The sequence below is a fragment of the Saccopteryx bilineata genome, chromosome 7, assembly GCF_036850765.1.
Source record: "Saccopteryx bilineata isolate mSacBil1 chromosome 7, mSacBil1_pri_phased_curated, whole genome shotgun sequence".
Classification (NCBI taxonomy): Eukaryota; Metazoa; Chordata; class Mammalia; order Chiroptera; family Emballonuridae; genus Saccopteryx; species Saccopteryx bilineata.
In genome coordinates, this window is record NC_089496.1 from 16,615,283 (window position 1) to 16,633,603 (window position 18,321).

An 18,321-nucleotide genomic window follows, 5' to 3' on the forward strand; every position below is an offset into this window, starting at 1 on the left:
ACTTAATCTAAGTTAGTGATTTTGATCTCCCCAAGCACTTAGCATGGTGTATAGACGTACTAAATTGCTTGAGATTGACAGAGAGGAAGAAAAACATTATTTTTAGGGGGCGGTACCCCAAGATTATAGGACTGAATAGGACTGAATTTGTAGGATTGTGTTATAATTTTCATAAATATTAATATACATGAGTGTTTAAGTTTTTCTATTATGGAAAAATTTGAGTACATTCTAAATCAGACACATATATAGAACATTAGAAGTTGAGGGCTCAAACCCTATAGGCCATCTGGGTTCAGATTCCCCTTTACCATACTAGTTCTATGAACCATGGCAAATGGTTTAGCCTTTCTGTACCTCAGTTTTCCTATCTGTAAAATGGGGATAATGATATTATTTATCTTAAAAGGACAAGGGAGTATTAAAAGAGTTATATATAAAGCAAATAGAAGAAGGCCTGACACATGAAATGTTGGATGTTATTTTTGTTGCTATTTATTTATTCTGTTATGCAATCAATACCATAAACTTCACATATCTTTTTGTGAGCCTCAGCAGCTTTCTTTCTTTTACGGAAATAAAAAAGTAAAATATGCCAAAAATGTTTGTTTCTGCACTCCATGTTAAAATTGACCCTAAACTAATAGCTACAAACAAAATGCACACAACTTGCTTCTAAAGTAACCTAAATGTGACTGATATCAAATTCAAAAGGAAAAAACCTTAACACTGACAGAAGTCCTTCAAAACAATTAGAACGCTCTCTATGTGTGACAACCGAAAATACTATCTTGCCAATCCAATAGAATTATTATTATCTCTAATGTCTTAATCTTTAGGCATTATTTTCGTGCTTAAAATACTTTTTAAGTGACCAGAAACAAGTAACTCAGTATATGACTAAAGATGATATGGATAAAGAACTTTACTCTGGAATATTGATTCAAGGTCACAGGTATAACAAAGAAAGCTAAGATTTTTTTGTGTCCTTGATATGTTTAAGGCCCTGTATATTGACTTTGCATATTATTATTATTTTTATTGTTGCATATTAAAATGGAGAACTAGTTCAGATTTTATGTTCATGTATTTGGTGGGAAATCTCACAGACAGCAAGACAAAAATAAAGTAGCCTTGGTCTGTTTTGCTAAAGTGTTTGATGACCTTCATAACATTTTGCAAAGCAACAAAGCCATGGACATAGACTTTATTTACTATTGGTTGCTGCTGTTAGGAACTTTTATAGAAATAAGGATGGCTGATGCTTGAGGTAAGAATTTTAGGATTTGAGCCCTGGCCAGTTGGCTCAGTGGTAGAGCGTCGGCCTGGCGTGCAGGAGCCCTGGGTTCGATTCCTGGCCAGGGCACACAGGAGAAGCGCCCATCTGCTTCTCCACCCCTCCCCTTCTCCTTCCTCTCTGTCTCTCTCTTCCCCTCCTGCAGCCAGGGCTCTATTGGAGCAGGGTTGGCTCGGGCGCTGAGGATGGTTCTATGGCCTCTGCCTCAGGTGCTAGAATGGCTCTGGTCACAACAGAGCGACGCCCCAGATGGGCAGAGCATCACCCCTTGGTGGGCGTGCCGGGTGGATCCTGGTCGGGCGCATGCGGGAGTCTGTCTGACTGCCTCCCCGTTTCCAGCTTCAGAAAAATACAAAAAAAAAAAAAAAAAAAAATTAAAAAAAAAAGAATTTTAGGATTTGTAAATGAGTGAAGTGATAATTGGCACAGTTCCTGAGGGGTATAGTGTGAGTATACAGATGCAAAATGAATTGTGGAGAACTGATGAGCCTTTTAAGTAGCTTTATGAAGTTTAATATTTTAGGCTTAGCATGACATAACATTTACAAAGTTTGCTTTTAAATTGCATTCACCTGCTTAATCTCTTATTTTAGTTTTGGCTGTATAGTTGGTTATATCGATATTTCTACCTTGTGTGAATCCAAGAGTTCTTTTTAAGACATGTAACATGCTCTAAGAACAAACTCCTGCTAGGATTGCTGACTTCATTTCCTAGCGATACCTGCCTCACTCCCGCTGGTCACCAGAATAACTTGGACAGCCCATATTACCGTTTAGAGTGGGAGTTTCTTCACTTGGCCAAGTCCTCCTAACCCTTGTAACCAAGTCCTTATGCTTTCTCTGACCATTCCTTTTCCTCAGGTGGACTGATCACTTCTTCCTTGCAGGCTCTGCCGCACAGCTGTGGAGCTAGGCTTTGGAAGCTATACCGCTTGGGTTCGTATCCTGGCTCAGCCATTTACTAGCTCTAGAATCCTTTTTTAAAAAATTGAAATAAAGTTCATGTAAGTTACCTTTTAAAGAAAACCATTTTAAAGTATACAACTCAGTGGCTTTTAGCATTATATATAATGTTGTAAAAACATTACCATTGTCTAATGCCTGAACTTTTTCATTACCGTAACAGGAAACCAATGTTAGCAGACACTCCCCATTTTCCCTCCTTTTAGCCCCGAGATTTAATTTCTGTCTCTTTAAGTTTTCCTGTTCTGACATTTCATCTATCAGGCGTCCCCAAACTACGGCCCGCCCGCGGGCTGCATGCAGCCCCCTAAGGCCATTTATCTGGGCCCCCGCTGCACTTCCAGAAGGGGCACCTCTTTCATTAGTGGTCAGTGAGAGGAGCACTGTATGTGGTGGCCCTCCAGCGGTCTGAGGGACAGTGAACTGGCCCCCTGTGTAAAAAGTTTGGGGACCTCTGAATAGATCATACAATGTGTGTTTTGTGTCTGGCTTGTTTCACTCTCTAGTGTTTTCAAGATTCATTCGTGTAGTAGCATATGTCAGTACTCCATTCTTTTTATGTGTGGATATACCACATTTTGTTTTTCTATTCATCAATTGATGAACTTATTGGTTATTTCCACTTTTTTGTTATGAATAACACTATTATGAACATTTGTGTACAAGTTTTTGTGTGAACAGTATGAACATATGTTTTCACTTGTTTTGGGGAATTGCTGGGTTATATGGTACTTTTTAAAGAACTGCCAGATTGTCTTCCAAAGCAGGTACCATTTGACATTCTCACCAGCAGTGCATGAACTTTCAAAATCCTCCATATCCTCGCCAAAACTTGTGAATATCTTTTTGATTGTAGCCATCCTGGTGTAGGTATAAAGTGGAATATCATTGTTGTTTTGATTTGCATTTCTCTTATGACAATGTTGAGTATTATTTCATGTACATAAGTTTCTTTTCATGGCCATTGATATTTATTTGGGGAAATCTGTATTTAAATCCTTTGCCTATTTTTTAATTGGGTTGTTAGGTTTTTCCATTGTTGAGTTGCAAGAGTTCTTTATATACTCTAATCTTCTATCGATGTAAAATATGATTTGCATATATTTGCTCCCATTCTGCAAATTAACCTTGTTTCTTGATAGTATCCTTTGATACACAAAAGTTTTACATTTTTATGATTTTCCATTTATCTATTTGTATGTTCCTTGTTCTTTTGGTGTTATATTTAAGAAATTCAAGCCTAATCAAAACTCATGAAGATTTGCAACAATATACCTTTCAAGAGTTTTATGGTTTTAACCTTTATATGTATTTAGGTCTTTGATCCATTTTGAGTTAATTTTTATATATTGTGTTGGGTAGGAGTTCAGCTTTATTCATTTACATACGAATATCCAGTTATTTAGCATCATGTTTTGAAGAGATTGTTCTTTTTCCATTTAATGACTTTGGCACTCCTGTTGAAAATCAGTAGATCACAATGTGAGGGTTTATTCATGGACTCTAATTCTATTCCGTTGTATATACAGTATGCCTGTCTATCCTTATGCTGGTTCCACATTGTTTTGATTACTATAGCTTTATAGAAGTTTTGAAAATGAGATGTGTGAGTCCCCCGATTTTGTTCTTTATTTTATGTTGGGTTTTTTTTCTTTTTTTTGGATATCCATGTGAATTTTAGGCTCACCTGGCCTATTTCTGTAAATAAGGCACTTGGAGGTGTTTGTTTGTTCTTGTTTTGTTTTTGAGAGAGAGGTAGACAGGAAAGGAGACAGAGTGACTGAGAAGCATCAATTTGTAGTTTCTTTCACTTTAGTTGTACATTGATTGCTTTTTGTATGTGCCTTAACTAGGGCCAAGCCAGTGTCCCCTTGCTGAAGAGCTAGTGCTCAGAGCCAGCGACCTTGGACCTTTTCCAGGGGCTTTGAACTGGTGACCTTAGCATTCTCGGTTGACACTTTATCCACTGTGCCACCACTGGACAGGTGACATTTGGAATTTTGATAGGGATTGTAGGAATCTGTAGATAAGTTTGGGGAGTACTGCCGTCATGATTTTAGTAAGTCTTTGAATCCAAAAACACAGATGTTTTCCATTTATTTAGTTCTTTAATTTCTTTCAGTAGTGTTTTATAGTTTTCTGTATACAAGTCTCATCTCCTTGGTTAAATTTCTTCCTAAGTATTTTGTTAATTTATTTATTTTTGATGCAGTTATAAATGGAATTGTTTAGCTCTGGAATCTTGAACAAATTTTTTTCAAAGCTTCACTTTCTGCACATGTAAAATGGAAATTAAGTACCTATTTTCCCCAATTGTTGTGTGGATTAAATGAATTCATTAAAGGGGTTAAAGAAGCCTGATAATTCAAGCTAAATGTTAAATATATATCGTGAATTCTCCAAGGGAAGGAGATTTTATATTTAAGACATACTCTTCCCCTGCTAAAGTATCACCTACGTTAGTCCTTGCTGGTACTGAGGGATTGTAGAAGGGTAGAAAAATTGGACTATATCACAGCAATTTCAGTTTTTAAATTTGAAAGTTAATGTGAATTAGGGGTTAGGGACATTATTTTCTCCTTACAGCACATAATTTTTTTTTTATAAATTTTATTTTAATGGGGTGACATCAATAAATCAGGGTACATACATTCAAAGAAAACATTTCCAGGTTATCTTGTCATTTAGTTCTGTTGCATACTCATCACCCGAAGAGAGATCGTCCTCCGCCACCCTCCATCCAGTTCTCTCTGTACCCCTCCCCCTCCCCTCTCCCTCCTTCCCTCCCCCCACCCCCCATAACCACCACACTCCTGTCCATGCCTCTTAGTCTTGCTTTTATGTCCCACCAATGTATGGAATCCTGCAGTTCCTGTTTTTTTCTGATTCGCTTATTTCATCCCGCACAATGCTTACCAAGACTCCACCATTCCGCTGTAAGTGATCCGATGTCATCATTTCTCCTAGCTGAATAGTATACCATGGTGTATATGTGCCCCATCTTCTTCATCCAGTCCTCTATTTTTTTTTACAGTGATTAAAAGCCTTTAAGCAAACTCTTGGCCAATACAGCAAGAATCCCTAAAAGAGTAGTGTCCTTAACATGTTCACCAAGTCCAAGTTGGCCCCATCACCATGCCCAATCCCTGAAAAGTGCAACCCAACCACAGTTCAGTCTGTTAGGAGCTGTCACAGGGAGCAGGAGTCCAGGAAAGTTCCCCACAGGAAAAGTCTGCATGGCACTGGATTTGTTGTCACCATTCTGTACTTTGCAGCTCATGTCCAAGTCCCAATGACCGCTGCTTCTAGCTGGCAATGATTCAGGTAGACTGGAAAAAGCCATCTGCAGCGTGCGTGGATATGGAGCTTCTGTTCTCCTCTGCCTGGAGAGTTGAGACCAGGTTGCTTTTCCCTGGAGCTCTGTGACTGTGGCATGGTAAAGAGAACCTTGGGCTACACTAAGCTGGGTGGCAAAGGTAAATTCATAATACAAGTTGATAAAAGGAGGAAAGAGAGCTCTAAATTAGGAGTAGGTCCCAGCCTGAAATATGAGTGGGGCATTGAGGTAGGAGGGATAAAGGAAACACTATATATTAAGCAAAGCAGCAGAAAATAGGACTATGAACACCCACAACAGAGATCTTTGAGGGAAGAATAAAAAACCTGACTATTCAGGCAAAACATAGTTAAGTGGCCCTTGTGCAAATGAGATCAGTTTACCTGCTTCTCGGAAGAAACACCCCAGGCTCGTCCACAGTGTCATAGATGGGGCCGACGGCCCTGGGCACCTTCAGCCCCCAGTGGCAAAACCCAGCTTTCTGGGCAAGGTTAGGTCATAGGTGGCTGGAGCAGGGCTGGAAGAGACTGAACCCTCCCTTAGAGGAGCGAGGGGGAAGCCCACCTTCCAGTGTCCCTGTTTCCTCACAGCAGAGGCGTGTAAGCCTGGCAGGCCTTAGCTCAATGACCTTTCTTTCCACTATTGAAGCAGGACCCAGATGGCATCCTATGAGGCCCTTTGGGGCATTGGAGCCTTTAAGGGTGTATCCTAAAAGCTGGTAGTTCACCTGATCTCTATTGGGCTTTTTCTGCCTCTAGGTATCTTAAAAGCCATTCTCAGAAGATCTCATACAGCACATATTTTGATATGGATTGCTTTCTGTCTTTTTTATTATTGTTTTCTTATACATGTAAATAAGCCTTGCACAATAACTTTGCCACCTCTTACCATACTGAAATTTTTTTAAAGATGATTGAATGGTGGACTGTGGCTTACTAAAGAAAGGAGTTGTAAAGCAGGCATTTGTTGCCTTGGTGAGCTCACAGTCTTTTATATGCCACAATTATAAATGAAATTAAAGTGCCTTAGTTTATGAAATCATAATTCACAATGTTAGAGAACCAGGTATTTCAGTTGTATATTAATGTCTAGTATGAGAAATTATCTTTGCCTGATCTATGGTGGTACAGTGGATAAAGCGTCGATTTGGAATGCTTTATCCAAATCCAAGGTCTCTAGTTCAAAACCCTAAGCTTGCCCTGTCAAGGCACGTACAAGAAGCAACTACTACGAGTTGATGCTTCCCATTCCTCACCCCCCATCTCTCTCTTTCTCTCTCTCTCTAATATCGATAAATATCCTGACCAGGCGGTACTGCAGTGGATAGAGTGTTGTCTCGGGAAGCTGAGGACCCAGGTTCAAAACCCTGAGGGTGCCAACTTGAGCCACGGGCTCATTGGGCTTGAGCACAGGGTTGTCAGCTTGAGTGTGGGGTCGCTGGCTTGATCAAGGGATCACTGGCTCTGCTGGAGCCCCTGGCTAGGGCACATATGAGAAAACAGTCAATAAACAACCATGTGACACAATTATGAGTTGATACTTCTTATCTTTCTTCCTGTCTGTCTGTGTGTGTCTCTCTCTGCCTGTCTCTTATGGTTTAAATAAACACAAACAAATAAATAAATATAACCAGTAAATAAAATCTTTAAAAATATTTTTAAAATTATCTTTAAGTTAGAATTGTAAAAATACTTCCCTTTTCTGACTATTCTGTGATGTAATTTCTAAAATTTATATATTGTTTCAGAAAAATAGACAAGTGAAATGAATTTTTTAAGTGTAAAACAGAGATAGCTTTAACGCTTGGCCTCATGATGAACAGAGCATTGGCTCTCACCCTGAGTGTAACAACAGCTCAGTTATCTAAGAACTTGTGTTGCTTCTTCTGTTTCCCCAACAGAGTCGGGGTAAGAGCGCCTTTGTCTGTTTAGTGGCTGGATTAACTATTAATGATCCTCTGCTGTGGTGAGAAGCCTGTAGGCAGTTTTCAGGGATTAGTTTCGTTACATTTCATTGCTAATAGAGGGTAGTGATGTGAGGTTAATAAAATTAGGAACATATTTAAGCATTCATATATTATTCTGCTTTAATGCATTTTTGTATTTAGTTCTTGAAAATTTTCAACTCGAAATAACCAAAAGAAAAACAAAACAGTTACCAATACTATATGATGAACTGTAAAGTTTTAAACGTGCTCCAAATGGTGTTATGATGGGTGATCTGGGGTCTTGGGCTTGAGCTACTGCCTCTTCTTTTCTCTGCCTTCTCGTTGCTGGCTTCCAGGGGGTGGTTGAGGGTGGGAACCCCAGTTTGAGGAGACTGATCAACTTTTTTTGCTAGAATATGGGAATCGATAACAAACCTTGTTAAAAAAATAAACTAGTGCCTGGCCGCTGGTAGCTCAGTGGATAGAGCGCTGACCTGGAACGCTGAGGTCACCTGTTCAAAACCCTGGGTTTACCTGGTCAAGGCTCATATGACAAGCAAGCAATGAACAGCTAGAGTGAAACAACTATGAGTTGATACTTCTTGCCCCCCTCCCCCCGTAAAATCAATAAAATCAAATTTTAGGAAAAAATAGTATTTCTTTTGGGTTATAAATTGTACTCAGAATAGTAATTTATAAAGAAGGAAAAACATTTCCTAGAGTAAATGAAGTTTCTGATAAGTGGGGCAGCTGCCCCACTTGAGAACTGAGAGCCCCCCTCCTCTTCCAGTCTCCAGCCCCTCCCCCCACTGCAGAGTTTGGGGTGAACACATTCTTGTCACCTGGCACTGCACTGTATTCAGGGGTATAAGTATTATAATTTTGTTTTGGAATTTAGGCAGGAGGAAATTTGATACTGGGAAAACAGTACTTTTAAGGAATGGGGGTGAAATTGAGATTTTTTTTGTCTTGAAATATAAAATTAGATTCTGAAAGTAAGCTTAAGTTGTAATTGAAAAATATGTACTGAGTTTTAGAATGAACAAAGAATCTACCGTGTTGACTGTTTTTGACATATATTTTTCATACTAAGTGTTTTTGTTTTTGTTTTCAATCTCAGGAATGCTCCGAAGTGAGGATGTCTGAACATGCATACTAAATTTTATATATTATGATTGGGTAGCTTTTAGTAATGCAGCTGTAATGAAGGCCATTTTGCAGACTATTTAATAGGTGGGTTTTTTTTTAACCCTTGTTAGTCTTTGATAAAATCTCTCATCAACTTTGTCAAATGTTGCATCTTTTTGTTGCAGAGTTTCATTTTTCACTTTTGTCTGGATTTGAATTGTTGGGATTTATGACTATCAGTGAGAGACTGACAGGAAAGGCATTTGATAGGTGGGGATACAGCCTGGTGATAATCATTAATTTTTTTTTGTATCCCCACTCCCCCCCCCCCAGGAAATTAGAAGCAGGGAGGCAGTCAAATAGACTCCTACATGTGCCTGACCAGGATCCACCCGGCATGCCCACCAGGGGGCGATGCTCTGCCCATCTGGGCCCTTGCTCCACTGCAACTGGAGCCATTCTAGCGCCTGAGGTGGAGGCCATGGAGCCATCCTCAGTGCCCAGGCCAACTTTGCTCCATTGGAGCCATGGCTGCGGGAGGGGAAGAGAGAGACAGAGAGGAAGGAAAAGGGGAGGGGTGGAGAAGCAGATGGGCACCACTTCTGTGTGCCCTAATGGGAATCGAACCCGAGACTTCTACACACCGGGCCAACGCTCTACCACTGAGCTGGCCGGCCAGGGCCTAGGCTGGACTGATCTTTATGGTGTTGATCTTCCTAGGTGTCTCAGAGAACTTGCTTTTACTCCTACCCCTTCATGGAGGCTCTCTTATGTGTCAGTTTTTTGAATCTCCTTCCTATGATATTTTCCTATGATATTTGGACCTGGATGATAATATTAGGAATTGACATCTGAGTCAGAGAACTGCCTGCAGGCCCCTTTTTCAGTTATATAGGAATCCCTGAAAAATACTTGGAAACTTAATTGGAGACCTCGGGGGAGAAGGCTCTAAGCCTGCACCTTGTGGCAGCAGGACATACGTATGGGGATACAGAGGAGAAGCTGTTAGTTGGTGGTGATGGGAGAAAAGGAATTCGGAGCAAGAGGTGTTGATCTGCCAGTATAAGTGAAGCGTCCAGGTGGAGAGCCGTCGCGTTGGACACTCAGTGACATTAACTGATTCAAGAGCTGCCCTTCCTTCTGAACAAGGTTCTGGTGCTGAGGCATTTTCTAGTTTTGCAGTATTGTCATATGAGGTAACCCGAGCACATACCTGATTCTTGTTGCCTGAAATAGTTCCAAATATATATATAGGTAGCAATTTTTAAAAAATCTTCCTTATATATACCCCAAATAAAAATCAGATTTGTAAAATAATCATGTAATGAAGATGGAAAATGAAAGGAAGTTTAGTAAATCTGTTGTAATAACATCTGTAGAAAAAGGATATAAGTCTAAGAATTTAGATACAACTATTTGCCCAATTATTATCTAAATTCCCATAATATAAAAATAAAGGAACACTCCTGCCTGGTGTTCAGTGATCTCAGGACCCGGAAGCCTAACATTTCTGTGGCATCTCTGTGTAGCCTGAGGCTGCTATTGCTCTTAGGATTCCAGGTGTATTAAGGGCTGTCCAGTTTCTCTTCTAGGTTATCTGAATCTTGGAAGCACCTTCTTTATTGGACTTAGTTTTAAAAGTAGTTATTGGTAACTGCTGTTGCTGGTCAGAGTTCATACAGATTGACTTAGTTCTGGACTCATAGCCCTAAGTGTGCCAGGAGTCTTCAAACTCCTGTGACTAAGTGGAAAGTGCAATGTTAGAGATAGTAAGCTGTTACTGAACAGTAAACTACTTATCTTTACAAGTAATTTGAGTATCTTTTAAAGTGAGTATAGTGAGAATAAAGGGATATCATGAAAGTTTGTAGATTGAAGAAAATTACTGGAAAATCCCACTGGATTGCTTTATCTTTCTTGGTATATAAGGTGATGACTAAGAAAAGTATGATGTTACATACTAACCAGTTATTTTATTCAAGAAAGCCAACTAATAGCAATGATTTTGCCTGATTAGAGATGTGAGAAAATAGCATTTAAGAAACTGATACAAAGAAGGCTGAAATGTGTTAGCTGGGTTGCTAGTTCCTTAGAAATTTAGTTATAGGTCTCAGAGAAAGTAATCTTTTGGAGAAGGTAATGTTATTTCCACCATTTTATATTTTTTCCCTTCAAATTTCTTCTTTATAATAAATTCATGTGTTTCATTTAGATGATGTGAGCGTATCCTAGTTCTGCTGTTGTTTGACTCTCTGATTAACTATATCTAGAAATGTATATTTAAGGAAATTAACTTAGCTAGGCTGTAATTTTAACACTATGTAGACTAGAACAGGCTAAGATGACCATGAAAGTATCAACAAATAAGTGTGGATTGAAGTGAAAATTTAGTTCCCTGCCTTTAGGGAAGCTGTGGTTTCAATGGGGAGTTAAACAAGTAATGTATATATTTTAGTAATTCTGTAATGCAAGTATGTGTGGTTCATAGAGGGGCAGAGGAGGAGAACTGTATTCTGTCTGGGAAGATATCAGGGAGGAGGTGATGGCTGGGCTGAAATTAGAAAATTGAGTTGGGTGTGCAAGGCAAACAAACTGGACAGTGGCATCCCAGGGAGAGGAAGCCGTGTCAGAAAAGACTTGGCGGTGTGAGAAAACGTGGTATGTGTGGGGAGTCGCAGAGGAGAGCTCAGCGTTTCCAGAACATAAATACAATAAAAAGAAGAATAGTGGTAATGATATCCCAAATGAAGCAGGGTTTTATATAGTCTAGGGTCCTTCAAAAATGTCTGGTTTGTGAGGGAAATGACGTTGCTGTTCACTGAGGTAAAGACTAGAAAAGGAGACACTGTTGATACATAGATTGAGCAGTTGATGAGGTTCGTTTTAGACAGTGAGTTTGAGGCATGTAAGGATCATCGTCCAGGTGAAAATATCTAGTGGGGTCGAAGGATCCAGGGTCTGGGATGCAGAGGAGACTCTTGGGCTAGAAGTTCAGACTTGGTCATCATCAGTGCCTTTATGGTGTGAAGGTCAAGGGTGTAGATAGATGAGTCAGTTAGTCAGAAGAGGGTCATGCAAGCATCACCAACATTTTAAGGTCTGAGTGAAAAGAGATGACCCAGCAAAAGACCCAGAGTTAGAAGGAGAATCATAACAAAACCATTAAAATACAAAGCAAACTCTTGTGTTGTTTTATAATGTTAAGACAAAATTATGACAAAAAATCAAGTTAACCATAATTTGAAATATGCTCAAATTACAACTTGCTTATTTTCTTTGTGAAATAAGGAAGTGTGGCTTTTTTTGTACTCATTGGCTTGAATGTATAAGTGGAGAGAGTGGATGTTTGAATTAATAATGTATTTACAAAGTTGTAAATACTGCTGCTTTGGAAGAACTGAGGAGTGGAGAAGGGTAATTAATTAAGAATTGTGGGAGTGAGGTGAGGTATAAAGTATTAAAATATGACCTTTAAAAGTATACTGGAAATTTTCATCAATTCATAGACCAAAATAAATTCTAGAAGTGTCTAAGATTTACTTGCAAAATAAAATTATAAAGCATATTAGAATAGGATGACAATTTAAAATTTTTTGGTGTGGGGAAAGTCTAAGTTTAACATAAAGGAAAAGATCAGTGGATTTAATTGCAGAAAAATAAAGTACAGAATGCTGGATACTGTGACTAAAACAGAAAACAATCCCTGGCCAGAGATGGCTTAGGCGCATTGTCTCCATGTGCAGAGGTTGTGGTTTGATCCTCAGTCAGGGCACATACGTGAACAGACAGATGTTTCTCTCTCCCCGTCTCCCTTCCTTTCTCACCCTCCCATCCTCTCCCACCCTCTTCTACCCTCTTATTCTCTTTCCCCTCTCTCCCTCTCCCATTTCCCTCTTACCCCCTCCTCTCTCTCTAAAACCAATGAAAAAAACCTGCCCATCTACTTCTAGGGAAATATTTGCAGTGTGTATAAGAGAGTGTGCTAAGTGTGGTCATGGGAGTAGATGACTCAGGTGACCAGAGGTTCAAGAGACTATGAGGAGACTGTTGAGGAGGCCGCAGCCTTAGCAAGGGCTTTCGGAAGTCATATCCACACGAACATCAAAGCCCCTGAGGATTACGACAGGGGTTGTGATGCAATGAAACAGTGAGTGACACGGTGTTTGCAGTTCTTAAAATCAGACCCGGGGGTGGTATTGATAAGGTATTGAATAGATAGTAGCATGGGGGGGGGGTATATGTGGGCCTGAGAGGATATGATGTTAGCTTAGTATTTGTGAACATTCTGGAGTCTTTTACTCCTTCTGGAGCTATAAACAAATCTGAAGGTTTGAAGAAAATGTGAAAATGATGTTGGAAACTTTTTCATGTATTATTTGAAACCATTTGGTCTGGAGATCCCAAAGTCACCAGCCCGAAAATGGTTTAGCGCTTTAACTGAAATTTGTTGTGTTGTAGGATGGGTCCAGCCTTCAGCAGGGCTGTGTCGTTTAGTGCTGGCATCTCTCAGGCTCAGTGCACAGCTTTTATATAGAGACACCAAAGTGGGGACTTCGTCTTTTTGTAATAAAAAATTGCCACGACAAAGACAGATTCAAATGTAACTTCGTTTCTGAAGTGACTAGTTGATTACCTGGGAATAATTTCTAGATGGGGAGGTTGGGGTAGTGGTTAAAGTTTAATTTTCACATACCATAACACTCAAGTGATAAAAGGTGGGTGTTGTAGCAAGTGTTGATAGTAAGAGGGAGAGGGTGGATTAAAATTATGGAAAAGCTATTTAAAATGGGACAGACCTCATTAACTAATTCAACAAATATTTATTTAGGATTACTGTCTTTTGCTATGAACTACCTACCTAGTCTAGTGGTAGGCAGGAAGGGCTTACAAGACACTACATGACTTTCATGGATTATTTCATTAAATCCTTAGAACAGCCCCCTCACATGGGAATTATCCCCATTTTATGGGAGAAGATATAGAGGCTTAGAGAGTTTATTTCCTCAAGGTCATATGGCAATTAAAAATGAGGAAGGTGCCTCCTTGGCAGCAGGCCTGAGTGAGTTCTTGTACACGGGGCTCTTTTTAAACTGGCAGAAGGGATGTTACTGAGCATTCAGTCTGGTTCCAGGTGCCAGGATTTGTAAATACAGGGAAGAGTCCAAGGTGAGTTTCATTAGCATCTCAATTTATCACAGTGCTCTCTCCCAGTTGTGAGGTTTGGCTACTGCCTGTGGTAGATTCAGTTTTCTCATTAGCTATTTGTACCAGTTTTATAATGCTCATTGGGTGAAGTTGTAAGCTTAAGCAAGCTGGAAAAATTCTTATTGTAACAACATGAAGAGGATATTCCGGTCTGTGTCCATTGTGTTTTTTGCAACTAATTTTTATTCCCTTTTTCATCACATTTTTCATATTCCTCTGGTTTCTATAGTCAGGATTCATAAGAACTAAAATTTATTTTACCCTCAAAAAAAAAAGGACTATTGGAAGTATACTTTAAAATCCTGAAACTGCCTACCCTAGAGCATTTCAGTGGCACTGTTTTATTTTTGGTATGTGAATTTTTAGTTATGAATAGGAAAACGCATTTACAGAAAGGAAGACAGATTTACATGTGAAATAGTAAGACCCTGTCAGATTTATTAGTGTAAAATTATGTACTTTAAGTTAATCATTAGTATTTTAAAGGAAATGTGTTCGTTGTTTTCCTTCTTTTTTCCCCCTCCCTCATATTTTTAACTCTTCTTCCCTTTTACTGTTATCTTTTTTTCTAAATCAGTATCGGGCAATTACAATATTTCTTAATTAAGCTGAGTTGGCACGTGCATTTTTGTTTGAGATGGCATTGTCAGCCCTTTCCTAAAAGGAGAAGTAGATTTTGTGCTAGGTAACTGACTGGGTGTTGCTGTTCACTTGTGCTTTCCTGTGAAGGAGGAGGGGAAGATTAAGGTGTAAAATACAAGTCTTTTTCTAAAGGAGTTAGGGAATAGACACTAACTATATCTTTAATTAAAGACAACCAGGAAATTATAAGAAAGGATAAAATATTTTAATCTATAAATTGGGATTCTGGTTTACTATTTCATTCTTAAGTGACAAAAATGATTCACTGAGCCATATTTTTCAGGGCTGGTGAAATAGAAGTAGCCAAGGGTTGCATATCTGTTCATTACAGCCTGTAACTTTATTACCCAGGCGTCTCAAATTACCTAGTGTTGAATCTAGTTGTTAGCATTTCTTGTTTGTATTTTAATTTGCTGCATTTAAAATCTTGTTGTAGAGCCTGGCTAGTTCTACCTTAAAAAAAAAAAGCAAAACACCCCTCTGCTAAAAGAAATGGTACTTCCTGCTTTCATAAACAGTCATGTGCATAGTTTAGCGAGGCCTGATGCCTCTGGAGCTTTTTCCCTTTATAGCACCATTGAATCCCAGTCCTAACAGAAGTACTGCGAATCTTGTGGCCTCGTTTCGAACAAAAGGGATTAGAGAAGAAAAATCTCATGATATAAGGCTTGGAAGCAAGAGCAGGCAATCTTGGTTGTGAATATTTTCTGATTTTTCCAGAAATCAAGCAGAAGATTGAGCTGCTGATGTCAGTTAACTCTGAGAAGTCGTCCTCTTCAGAAAGGTACAGCTACATCTCTTGCATGAACAATTAATGGTGTAGCATTGCTAAGAAACAAACCAGGACAGATTTTCTTTTCTTGTCAAGTTTGCTACATAGTGTGTTGTACTGCATGCGGGTCATTGTGCTGAATTGAAGATGTGTATTTGGACAAGCTGTTGTGCTTTTACAAAGGATAACTGATTTTTTTTAGAAAATAGTGAAGCTTAATCAGCTGCAGCATGCACACCATAACATAGCAGAGCACTGGTTCATATGTGACAGCTGTTGAAGGCTTTCAAAAATAATTTACTTATCAAAAAAATTTTTTTGCTTTCTTTAAGGAAATGTTAGTAGTAGATTTTCTTCCTATATTTTGATTGTTGCTACACAAAATTACCAACACTGTTTGTAAGATCTTGGTTAAAAATACTTGACTTTTGGTTTTAATAAATATTTTCTTATGTGGAAGGGGAGTGCCATTTGTAAATAGCTTAGGAATTGCAAGCCCACAGATTAGTCACATTCTGAAAGAGAGAGATGATGCTTCTTCAAGTCTGTGCTAGGAAATGGAACAGTCACTGCATGCAGTAATGGTTCATGCCTGCAGGTAAGGACAAAATGACTCAAGTATTTTTAAAGCAATTATTTTATCTGTCAATCAAGTAATTATACCTGAAAGGAGATATTTCCTTAAAATGACTATTTACTTATTAAGTAGAATTAAAGTATTTTTTATCTCACATCAGAAATGAGACTGTAGTCGTCTGTTTTGCTATGTAAATGTTATGTACACTTCTGTTTATCAAAATTTTGCATCCTACATAATGTTTTAAATTGGGGTTCTTGGACATATAGTTGATGCTTACCTTCTCTTGGTAACTAATAGTTTATACTTAGTGTTGATATTTTGTATTTTAGTTATGTTGATTTATTTTTTCTGTGGTTAATTTTCAGGGTTATCTTTTTTTTGTTCATAGATTTAATATTTAGAAAAGCACGATAGAGGTAATTTGGTAGTAAGGAATGATACAGGAAAAACACTGGAAAAAATAATGTGAAGAACGTAACATGGTAAAAGGGATTTAATTAAAGTACACTAGTGTATGGAGGACATGATCTGATGACAAAATGATGACATTAAATCGATTTATTAGTATAATTAGGTGAAAGACTCCTGGCTATAATTCAGGGCATTACAAATATGGAAAATGTTACTGCTTCCTTTAGAGATTGAAAATAGAAAAATTTATATACTTGTGTTTATTTTTATATAGCTTCTAACTTCTGTTTGTGGCTAGCCATTGTTTTTAAGCATTTTGTTTGCTGAGATGAAAAAAATCTTCAGCCTTGTGAATGTTTTGCCAGTAAAATGGTGGTGCTGGAAGGAGAGAGGGTGGTGGTGTCAACAGTGAATGGTCCGGGTGCCAACTGTAATGTTAAGAGTTTTGTTACTAGGAAGAGCCTTCTTGATGGGATGACAGCAATAATTATCTTGGCTTTTTTGAGTAGCATGAATTCTCTATTGATAAATTGAGAGTCGAACAAAATGGACACATATTATTGAGAAATGGTTGAGGTATTTAATGGTTAAAATACATTCTTATAAGGAAAGATTCTAAAATATTTTGTTGATTACATTTATTTACTTTATTATTATTGTTATTAATTTTTTACCTAAGCTCCTGTGGTTAAGTTTGATGGAAAGGAAGGATGCATGTGGCCCTGTATAAAGTTTAGAAATTAGTTGCTTTGCTTATAACAACTTTATATAGTTTTATCAGAGCTCGCTTGTTGTTTGTTACTCTTGCTTTGTTTGATATTCTAAATATCTTAAACATGTATTTGGAAGTTAAGGTGTGCTGATGAATGGGTAACAAATAGGGCTTGCGGGTCAACCAACACTTTGTAAGCACAGAAATTGTTTTGCTAATGTAAATATATTAAAAACAGCAGTCTTTCCCCCTCCTTTTTAAAAGTCATGGAGTGATGAATAATCACATTATTTGTTTTTTAATTGGTTTTCAAGAACTTGAAAAACAAGAATCCCAAGTTAAAAAGAAAACTGGCCTAGTAACAGGTACCCTGTTCAGGAGTTAGTAGCTTATAGTATCAAGTGGCATTACAACCACATTACCTAACCCTTTGAGTAGTGAGATTTTTCATGCTCGCTGACCCCCAGGAGTGAGGTGTTTTTTTTTTTCAAAAAAATGAAATTAGTTCCAGTTATAGTTTTATTCACTTAAAATCATGTTTGTTTGATAACCAATTTATGGAAACAAGAAGAACAGCCTTTTTTAAATGTCGCCTTACACATTTTTTAAATAAAAATTTTTGTTATCTGGATCATCAGGAGACACGAGGTTGTACATGAATGTTCGTACTACTCAAAGGATTGATTCCTTGTTCACTAGTTACCTAAATTTTAAGTCTTTGACTAGTTTTATTTTTTAAGTTAGTTGCTAGAGGCATGACCTGAGTCTTAAAGATATTTGGAATTTACAGATGGCCCGTATTCCCATGTATTTATATATTTATAGGAACGATGAAGAAACTCAGATTCTGTCCTTAAAGAGGGAAAGCCACTTGTTTGTAAGAAACCAGGTTATCATTTGCCGTAATTGATTTTGCTACTGTCTGCATTGTAGGTGTTTCAGGGAACCAAGTGGAGAAACAACACTTCTTATGACAGTGATGTGATAGATGTTCCTGATAATATTTCTATTTTTTTATATAATTCACTTAATGGAAATTTCTAGTCTTGTGAGATAGCTAGTGTTAATTTTTTTTCAGACAATTTTGTAAAACAGGAAAAGTAAGACAAAAGTTATTTTTGTAGACTCTTAAGTAAGGTCTTTCATTGAAAAATACAAATGTTATTGAAGTAATGTGATAATGGAATATTGAATATTTGGGCAGGGGGCTAGATTTGAAAATGTTATCATATCTAATATCAAAACCATTGTGAAATTTAAAATTATATGTTTAACTTTAACAGAATGGTGGCAGTTCAACAAATGGCATTTTGTAGGGGAGGCATAGAGTACTGCTGTTTTGTTCAG

At 38.0% G+C, this 18,321-nt stretch overlaps 1 protein-coding gene across 8 annotated transcripts in view; it reads left to right on the forward strand.

Annotated features, from left to right (window-relative positions):
• Positions 1 to 18,321, forward strand: part of SRPK2 (SRSF protein kinase 2) — a 308,829-nt gene that overhangs the window by 99,935 nt on the left and 190,573 nt on the right. The window contains exon 3 of one of the 8 annotated variants that reach the window (XM_066240514.1): positions 15,220 to 15,283. The exons of the other annotated variants lie outside the window; for them this stretch is intronic. Coding sequence (XP_066096611.1) covers positions 15,246 to 15,283 — 38 coding nt within the window. The 5' untranslated portion in view covers positions 15,220 to 15,245. The remainder of the gene's footprint in view (positions 1 to 15,219; positions 15,284 to 18,321) is intronic. 8 annotated transcript variants of the gene reach the window in all.